Source organism: Phoxinus phoxinus (assembly GCF_949152265.1).
Source record: "Phoxinus phoxinus genome assembly, chromosome: 10".
Taxonomy (NCBI): Eukaryota; Metazoa; Chordata; class Actinopteri; order Cypriniformes; family Leuciscidae; genus Phoxinus; species Phoxinus phoxinus.
Window position 1 is genome coordinate 32,127,951 of NC_136885.1, and position 10,431 is coordinate 32,138,381.

General features: G+C 36.7%; 1 protein-coding gene across 1 annotated transcript; it reads right to left on the bottom strand.

Annotated features, from left to right (window-relative positions):
* Window positions 1-1,581: 1,581 nt before the first annotated feature.
* LOC307005615 (uncharacterized protein) lies at window positions 1,582-9,595 on the bottom strand. The gene is made up of 12 exons (XM_079625953.1): window positions 8,936-9,595; window positions 8,025-8,164; window positions 7,736-7,911; window positions 7,492-7,652; window positions 5,975-6,115; window positions 5,719-5,840; window positions 5,462-5,630; window positions 5,207-5,352; window positions 3,725-3,849; window positions 3,457-3,583; window positions 3,201-3,334; window positions 1,582-1,909 (listed from the first exon to the last, which is right to left on the bottom strand). Exons 1-12 carry the CDS (start codon window positions 9,394-9,396, stop codon window positions 1,790-1,792), a joined length of 2,022 nt encoding a protein of 673 aa, XP_079482079.1. The 5' UTR covers window positions 9,397-9,595; the 3' UTR covers window positions 1,582-1,789.
* Window positions 9,596-10,431: the final 836 nt, after the last annotated feature.

Sequence of the window (10,431 nt, forward strand, 5' to 3'; positions counted from 1 at the left end):
ACTTCTTTTAAATCAAGGAGGACGACATGTTTGAAAACACTAGTCATCTCTCACACCTTTTCTATTGCAACTTGACACACAAAACTTTTATTAGCTGTTATTTACGTCACAGATCTCTTATCCTGAATTGATAATGGTTGCACCTTGAGTAATTAAATCGGTCATTTAAAAAGCTCTATTTACCACAAAACAAGAATATAAACATTTATCTTAAATATTACATACGGCTATTAAAAATGTGACTACTGTAAAGCACACTATAAGCACATATGGCCATGAAAAAGAGCATTTTCTGTTCTCTTCTAATTTATGTGCAACCAGCATTAGAAGTACAACATTTCAATTACAGAACACACAAGAAGTGTGGAAACTAGTTGAGCAAGGATGACCTCTGTGACTCAAGGGGTCAGTCCTCAGAAAAATACTTAAAAGCTCCTTGAAAGTCAAAAGCAATTTTCTCAAAAATGAAGATCAAGATCTCCTGGTCTTCCTTCCACTTAAGTTAAGAAGCTACTGGAGACTTGCCTAATTGCATATAATTGTCAAACAGGAAAAAAAAAATTCATGAAGAATCTCTGTATGCCTTCTACAGACTGCGATTTCAACAATCTTATTACAAATCACACTGTACGACATGGATCTAATAAACTTGGGCACGACATGTATGTAGACTGTATGATGAAGACACCTATTGAATCTTTGGTTAGAAGAAGAATAAAACGTCATCAGCATGCGCTAGTGGTAAACATATAAGCAAGATGAATAGGTTTTTGTGCACTATTCCTTTTAGCTTTTTACGCCTCCATGGTTTTTAAGTTTTAGAGACATGTCGTATTGATCCTAAATTTCTGAAATTTTCACAGGCTATCTTTGTTGTCTTTGAACCTCTCACAGCACCGTTTAATAACCACAAACAAAAAAAATCGCCACGATTGTTTCAAGTTACCGATAATCATCTTTCATGAAAAGCTTCATATTTTTAAATTTAACTTTTAAAATTAAGGATACTTCTCAGTATTTGTCACTGAGCTCTTTGGAATGCATTATGGGATTTTTTCCTCACAAAGGAGGGCCAGAAGAAGCAAGTATTTTAGAAAACAGCATAATCATACTTCCTGGAACAGCCTTTGCATTGCGATCGCCTATGATGCCTTAAAATGCTGCCTAACTCACTAGGTTTTGCAGAAGCCAGGCTAGAAATACAAATAAATTGCCTCAGTGAGACTGATGTGTCTCTCAAGACAAACTATTTATTTGAAAAATATCAGTAACACTTTACAATCAGGTCTCATTTGTTAACATGAACGAACAATTGTTACAGTATTTATTCATATTTGTTAATAAAAATCCAGCTGTTCATTGTTTGTTCATGTTAGTTAACTAACGTTAACAAAATACAACCTTGGATTTTGAAAATGTATTAGTAAATTTTGAATTTTAATAAATGCTGTAAAAGTCTTTTTAAATCTTAGTTCATGTTAACAAGTTGACAAATGAAACCTTATTGAAAAGTGTTACCAAAATATCTCTCAATTTATGTGTTTTTTAAAATCCCATCCAGAGTGTAATCTCAGTAGTCAACTGTAGTAAAAGTTTGATATTTTTAATAATGTCAGATTGCACATACAGTATAAACAAAAATAACTTTTTGGTTAAAAAAAAAAGAGCAGCATGAGGAAATACTCAAATTAACATGAATCATTCAAACAAAAATGAAGAAAAATAAATAATCAATGCTGTCAAAAATTAAAGATTCAAGTGAGAATTTTTTTTTTGCAGATGTGTAAAATCATTTATAAAACACTAGATAGGAGTACATAATAATGTACCCCGGGTCAGTCTTTGGATCTGGGTTACGCCCCTCATAGAGTCCAAAGTAAAGGACAGAATTGGTTCCACTCATGTCCAGCTGTGAGAAGAACAAAATGCTTTTAAATCATTAACACATCATGCATCACATAAATCATTAGAACAGCCTGACCTACTTTATAGTTGCACTAAGAAACAGTAACACGTTACACTGACTACATTTACATGCACCCTAATAATGTGACAACAATGACATTCAGGCAATATGATTTACCTCATGTAAACACAATACTTTGATCAAATTGATGTGATTAAGCTCATAACCGTAGCAACCATAATAGTAGTGTAATATATGGTATGCTGATTTTAATCACAATAAACAGGCGTGTAAACACTTTAATCGTATCTATTCCACCCTGACCAAAGTGTGCATGTGCTTGTGACGTACGTGGATGATGTTGTCATTTGCTTATAAACATGGTGATAAAAAGGCATCACATTTTTGGGGTGCTGAAGAAACTGAGATTATGTTGACAATGCTGTGCAACATTAATATGATGTAGTATATTGATGGAGGAAAACGTTCAAATGGAGACATTTAAAAGGCACATCACCGAAAAAAATTAAATAGTCTATGTTTTGCACTTGAAGCAAGTAGATTAAAAAAGTGGCCATTAACACTGTACTTCACACACACACACCTGTACTTCACACACACACACACCTGTACTTCACACACACACCTGTCCTTCACACACACCTGTCCTTCACTGTACGAGACTTCATTATCTGTGCTGTGCATTGGGATATGTGAATAATAGAGGTAAAAATAACCACAGTTCTTTGTGTTTTCTCATGTCATGGAAAATCTTACAATAGATTTGTAATAAAAATGTATATAAAAGTTTCCATTACAGATTTGCGCAAAACTTTTGCGATTTGTTGTAAATGTCATTTCTTTGAGGTTTAGAATCCAGTATTCCTGTAAATCTTTTTTTCTTTTATGAATTTAATAAACAACTCTGTCTCGTATTCTGTCCGAACACACCGCGTCATTACGTCAGGTGACTGTAAATGCGCAAAAACTGTTTCCATTGCAGTTTTGTGAAATATTTCTTTTTCGAATTGCCTGAAAAACAACCTAATGCGAGCGTAAAAACTTTTTTGCGATAAATGTGAGTTTTTGCAAAATGTACGTGTTTCCATTGAGCGTATTTTTAATTCGTAATTTCAATTTGCGCAATTTGAACGGTAATGGAAACGCGGCTTGTGATTAAGTCCTTACTCTGATTACATCAATAAAATAATCACATTATTGGTGTACATGTAAATATAGTCATTGTTGTTTCAAGACCTCATCATATTTCATGTTCTGCTCCAGTTTATTGTACCTGGGAAGTGATGTCGGTCCTCCACGGATCCACCTGGAGCCCGTCGCACCAGCCTCCGCGGCCGTACAACCAGGTACCATGTTCATTGGGCACTCCTCCTTCAGGTACCCGCATGGCACAGCCCAGGGGCGATCCTACCCAGAAATGAACATCTGTTTTACTCACAGGCACAGTGTGAGCACATCACTTTAATTCATGTGATAAAATGTTATCAAGTGTCACACTCCAACCATCCTGCCACCCTGGTCCTACTAACCAGCTGACTCAAATATGAGTGTGTTATTGATGGCTCTGTTGATCAGGAAGTGGTGTGATGTCACACAAAATTCCCCGCAGAAGTTCTCGTCAGATCCGTGAGCCGTGATAACGGCGTATAACTCCACCTGATATTCCAGCACACACACACAAATACATATTCAATTCATGGAAACTTTTTACATTTTAATTTACAGTTTTATTAAAATATATATATATTATTGTTGTTGTTGGTATTATTATTATAAATAATAATAATCATTGATCACCTTCTTTGTTGAAGCTGGAAGACTGAACTTGATCTCTTGGTATCTGCTGTTATAGTCTTTGTCAAACGTCCCACCAGAGAAGAGCGACGTTACCTTGAAAGGGTACAAGCTCTCCGAGTAATTACCTGTGAAGAAGACAATCACAGATGGTGTCAATATTCATAACAGATGTCCTCTTCCCTCTGCAAACTACTTAAGGTTTATTACTACAGTAACTGAAATTGTAACATTGATGTATTTTGGGAAACAGCAAAGCCCCTAAATCCAGCTTCCAAGAATAGTGCGTTTATGATTTCCTGCAAGTGCACTAAAAATAGAGCAACGATATAATGACCTTTAAATACTTATTACATGTATAAACTAGAAGTGTGCAGGAAGCTGAAGTAACAGACTGACGTTCTCTGTAAGGTACATGGTTCCTTTGAGGATGACTTGATAGAACATGTGTGGGTGAGCAACAGCTTTTACAGCTGCATACTATAAATTAGTCTTCGAGATGTTCTTTCCAGGGAAATATTGGGTCAGGGTGTGTATGCAAATATTTCATCTTATGTTCTGGAGAAGATTTCCACGTCAAAGAAGGTGGAGCCTCAGAGCCACACCCACCTATTACATCATCACCAGGGACCAATTGTAGCTCAATGGTAATAACCAGCCAGGGGTGCGTTTCCCAAAAGCATCGTTAGCCAACTATGGTCGCAAGTTCCATTGAACTCTATTGGAAACGACAGAACTTGCGACCATAGTTGGCTTTGGGAAACGCACCCCAGAGCGGTAATTTGTTTACGGAAAGTTCACTTTGGCAAAGTGTTTCAAACTCCCGAAACGAACTTCGTTTTGGCCTGATTTTGTTTGAAATGATATCACATTACTTTGTTCTTCGATTTTTCTTAAAGTATATTGGGCCTTTATGCTAATTAAGGCTGCATTTATTCAGTAAAAAAAAAATGAAAAAGAGGAAAAACTATAAAAATTATTATGATTTAAAAGAACGGTTCTCTCTTGAATTTTACAATGTAATTTATTCCTGTTTCAGAGCTGAATTTTCAGCATTATTACTCCACTCTTCTGTTACATGATCCGTAAGAAATCTCAGTTGTGCTGCTTCATATTTTTGAGGAAACCATATTTTTGTCAGGATTCTTTGATGAATAGAAAGTTCAAAAGAACAGCATTTATTTGAAATACAAATTATAAATGTCTTTACTGTCACTTTGATTTAATGAGCCCATGCTGAATAAAATATTTATTTCCTTTTTTTTATTTTTTATCTTTGAACCTTTGACCAATAGCGTATGCTGTTCACAATGAGAACAGAAAAAATATTGCATCGCTTTGTGTTTGTGAAGCATTAGTGGAACATGTTTATAGCTAATATGCTTAACTGACTTTACACATCCACCAAAACACCAGTTGATTTAAAGACCTTGCACAAATGTGCCACACTGAATGCTTTTATGACCTGTAGTGCAATGTTCTGACCTGTCTGGTTGCTGTGACTAAAGCGTAGATTGAGAGACGTCATCCATGGCATCGCCCACGGCGCAGTCTTCATGCTGAAGGAACACTTCTTGTTATTTAGCAGGGGAATTAAAGGGGACACATCCGTCAGCCAATGACCTGTGCCTCTGTAAAGATAGTCACAAACATTTTCAAATAGTAGCACACGGACTAATAAATTCAAAAATGGTCCAAAATGATGGTATAGAAAGAATAGCAACGATCCAGTTCAAGTACCTGCGGAAGGCCGTTATCCAGCGCCCGAGCTCCAGGTTGCAGTAAGGGCTGGTATGATCGCAGCATATGTACAGCTGTACAGTGTGATCCCAGTGAGCACATGTCTCGTCCCTGCGGCCGGGACAGGACAGGGAGGCGTCCAACTCCAGAACATCATAATTTGAAATGTCTATAAAGAAAAGCAGGACAAAAATTCTGATGTCTAGTTTTGAATGACAGGCCTGCGTTGGTAGATGCTACTAATGTGAAGCTCAAACCTGCGGGAAGATCCACCACTGCCTGAGCGCCCGTCTCTCCCTGCATCAGATGACGCTCAAACACAGGTAATATAATGGCGGGCCGACTTAGCCGCTCCTGCAAAGCCTCTTTGAATGTGAACCTACAGGATTACATAAATGTGAGCTGGATTTTAAGACAAACCAATACTTAGCAAAGTTAAGATTATCAGCATCGTCCAATAACTCCAAAATATTTTTGACAAAGGATATAAATATTTCGCCCAACAGATCTTACCACTGAGCCTGCCAGGCCATGAATCTAAAGGTTGGGTAGAGAAACCAGCCCATCTCGGACAGCGCCCCCTTCTGGTCGATCCCAAAGAAGAAGTTTGGTGAAGGTGTGATCTGGAACGTTACATTCACAGGACGCCCCTTTCTATTGCAAACAATTCACATAATAAAAAAAATACATAAAAAAAACACTGATTAGACTTTAAATGACACAATTAAGGCATAGTAGAGGCTGAGAATTCACACAGATATTTTCAAATGTATAAGACTTTTCAACTATTTTTAACCTTAGGTTAACCTGGGTTAAAGACAGAGAAACTTTAACAATTCAATTCAATTCAAACAACTTTATTTATCCCCGTAGGGCAATTCAGTTTTAGCCTACTAGTCATATCAACAAGACAAGAAGAAAAACACTTAGTCAAGCATTCAGAACCAACGTTCAAGTTGATAAATAATAATAAATAGATCATAATAAATAATAATGAATAATAAATCCAGAGGTTTGCAATGCCTGGCACATATCTAGTTGCTGCTGTCAACAGTATTTAAAAACCTGATGGCAGAGGGAATAAAATTTAAGATTTTAACAATGATGCTGAGGCTATTCTTGTCTCTCACAGACAATCCATAAAACCAGCAGGTAAAAGAAAATGTTAAAAGGCTTTCAATAAATGAATAATAAAAGTTACATAAGATCCTTTGAGATACATTGAAAGAATTTAGCTTCCGCATCAAGTGGATTCTTTGTTGTCCTCGCTTAGTGATTGACTCTGTGTTTTTATCGAACTTGAGGTTGTTTGGTTGCAGTATCAGTAACACACTGTTTGGTTGCAGCATCTAAAAAAACTACTTAAAAATACTTGAACATGATGGCACATGAATTAATTGCGGTAAGGAATAAACAATGTTATTTATTGGTGGAAGTACATTACAGCATTTCCAATATGTAAAGAAGAACCAATGTTATTTAAATTTTATTTCAGCTTAATTTAAATGAACAATTTTTTTATTTTTTATTATTATTTTATTTGGGTCCCCATTAGCTATACCCAAGAGTACAGCTACATACATAAAATACATTAAAATACTGTCAATAACAAATCAGGGTGCAAAATCAATCAAGATTAATTAGATTAACCCTGAGATTACAGATGTACAGAGTGAAATATCAAAATCTGAGTACCAGGAATTAATTACAAACCCAGAATAAAGTGATTAAAAATATGGAATTTAAAAATTCATGATTATGTTAACCACGGCCATCGCTATGGGCGGGCCCGCCCCCGCCCCCACCCCCAAAAATGTTTGTGCCCATCTGGAGATGTTTTATTTATTTATTTTATAGAGTTTACGGTTATTATAAATTAATAATAATTGTGCCCTCCCATGCATTTCATATGCCCCCCTTAAGACTGAGGTCTGGCGACGGGTCTGATGTTAACCCAGCGGTAAAAGAAGAACAAACAATCCATCTTTCTCACTATGAGCCCAGTCATGGGCTATAAACTATTTGCTCACCGTAGGGCTTGCATGACAGAGGGTTCAATATGAAGCATAGACGCAGGTATGTTGAGCGAGGTGGAACATTCGTCTCCGGAGCAGTTCATGTCCTGTATGGGATTCCCGGGCAAGGCATACACCAGCACCCCAGTAGCATTGGATTCAGCCATGTTTTTTATCTTAAACATTCAAAAACATTGTTAATCGGGCCGTATCTTGTGTCTTGAACAAACATCCATGTTGCCTTGCTCATGTAGCTCACCTTTTTGAAAAAAGAGCAGCCACCCTCAGACACCCATGCGACAGCACCTTTGACAGACGTCACAGGTTCACAACCATCCCCTGCATCCAGCAATCTGTATGGATCTGCACCCCAGCGGCCATTCAGCCAGTCATATCGGGCATTCAGGCGCTTGGCGATCAGCGGTATTCTCCAGTCTGCAAATCCAGAGTGTATCAGTTATCTAGTGAATATTTAAGAAATGACGAAAACCAGTATGACAACATAGTACAACCAAGTCATGTGATCACATCAAGACATCCACACTCACCTGGAGAGGAGAAAAGCACCTGAGCGAGGCCACAGTTGTGACCACCGCACCCCCATGAGTACAGAACTCTGGGTATCCAGTTTCCCAGAGTGAACACAGGCGTAGGAGAGAAATGCAGTCTGGACAAGATCTCTTTTCCTCTAAAAGAGGAAATGTCTTAATGTTAATTTATTAATGCCTTAAATGACAATTTTTTGATACTGTAGTGGTACAGTGCTACAGTCATGGTGTCAGATGGTAATACCGTACTTTGATATGCGCTGGATATATCCTATTACCATGATGTCCTAAAATCATAGTAAAACCTAGTACTTTTTGGAAGGAAGGAAATAAATTTGCAGTAAGGGTAAAATCTTTCAGTGGCAGGGGCAGCTGCCACCGGCGGCTGTCACTCGACCTGTCACCGCTATGCGCCTGTCAGTGTCACTCGATGATGGAAGGATTGAAAGAAAAATGAATGGATGGAAATTTGAAGGAAGGAAGAATGGATGGAAATTTTAATGGAAGGAAGGAAGGAAGGAAGGAAGGAAGGAAGGAAGGAAGGAAGGAAGGAAGGAAGGATGGAAGGAATTAAGAAAGGAAGGATGGATGGATGGATGGATGGATAAATAAATTATTAAATAAATAAATGTAGGAATTAAAAAAAGCTTGGTCTGTCTGTTTCTGTCTTTAGAAATCTATCTATTGAATGTTTACATATTCGCATATTATGATATTTAAATGGTTCTCCAAAGTAGGCTAATGTAAAGAATGCGACACTATTACCGTAATGTCCAAAATCATCAAATCTGGGACTTTTTTAAATAAATAAATACTGCACATGTACAGTGATAGTATCAGAAGGAGGAAATATAACGGTCCTCTGATACTGAACAATAGCCCGGTCTGTGTGTGCGTGTGCGTGTCAGTACCTGTGTGCAGCGGCTCTGTACACCTGTTCCCTCATCCAGAGCGAGTCCTGCACTGCAGTCTCATCCAGGGACAGGAGCAGGACCTCGGTGTTGGACGGCAGATACTCCACCAGGTCCGACAGAGACTCGCTCCACGTCCACAGACACTCCAAAAACGCGGACTTATTAGTGAACGCGTGCACGATGAGCGCGCGCCTCGACTCATTCTGGGGATTGTAAACAAACACTCCATCCAGAGTTTGAACCTGGAAGGCAGGAGCAGGATCACCAGGTTCAAACCCCCCGAGACCTTCACTGGACCTTCCTCTGGATCTGGTGTGACCCGCATTCTGCTCTACAGAGTCTATGTGCTCCAGATTATCAAACGATTTCGCATTTCTCGTCGTCGTTGCATTTGCACGAAACGCAACGCATAAATATAACATATAAAAACAAATCAGCAGTAATCGACAAAAATACATGATTCTCAATTTAAAACGGGCATTTCTTTGTTCGTAAACACGTAAGTGAACTATTAAGCTGTTCGTAAAAGTGCCCGGTCCTGAAACTGTTTATCTAGCTACATTGTTTCACTTTTATTCAAGTTCTTCCTCATATGGATAAACGCGGGGGGCGTGACCTACGGAGGCCTGTCAGGTTTGAGTGACACCTTCAAATGGCCAATAAGAGACGAGACTTAGCAGATTACTAAGCAAAATAATAATCATACATTTAAATACTGTAGTGGAAAGAACAGCAACGACTATTTCATTTGATTTAATCGGACATCCATTTCAGAGACTTTTATGTTATTTCCTTGGGGGCATCTTTAATACTTTTTTAATGATTATTAATTAGTTATCTTACTATTATTTAGGCCAATACTATTATAGTATTAATTACAATTTTGAGTTAGATTTTTATATTTTACAAAAGCACAAAATTACTTAAACTTAAACTCAAACTATAAAAAATATAAAAATAGAAATAAATTACAAAAAGCACAAAATTACTTAAACTTAAACTCAAACTATAAAAAATATAAAAATAGAAAACTATAATAAATTACAAAAGCACAAAATTACTTAAACTTAAACTCAAACTATAAAAAATATAAAAATAGAAAACTATTTTTATATTTTTTATAGTTTGAGTTTAAGTTTAAGTAATGTTGTGCTTTTGTAATTTATTTTAGCATTAATTTATTTTTTATTTAAGTTTTAATAATTGTAGTACTTAAACTTATTTAAATTAGTTCCACAGGCATCATTTTTAAATGTAAGTTTTTCATCTAATATTTTTATTTATAATTTTAGCTAACAACAACAACACTTTTACATTTCATCATACAGATTGTTTTCCCATCATATCACATATATGGTTATTTTTTTTAATCATATTTTTCCTTTTTCTTGCTTATTGTGCAGCATGCACATTCAAATGTAATTATTAATGTAATTAATTAATAAACAAGCACATTATATTAATACATTTATCATTATTACTGAATCATCATC

Excerpts from the sequence above, each read along its gene's own strand:
- LOC307005615 (XM_079625953.1), bottom strand. The coding sequence starts at position 9,396 with ATGTATTTTTGTCGATTACTGCTGATTTGTTTTTATATGTTATATTTA. Across the intron at positions 7,653-7,735 it reads GCTGCTCTTTTTTCAAAAAG|ATAAAAAACATGGCTGAATC; the intron begins GTGAGCTACATG and ends TGAATGTTTAAG. Across the intron at positions 5,353-5,461 it reads TGGATAACGGCCTTCCGCAG|AGGCACAGGTCATTGGCTGA; the intron begins GTACTTGAACTG and ends CTATCTTTACAG.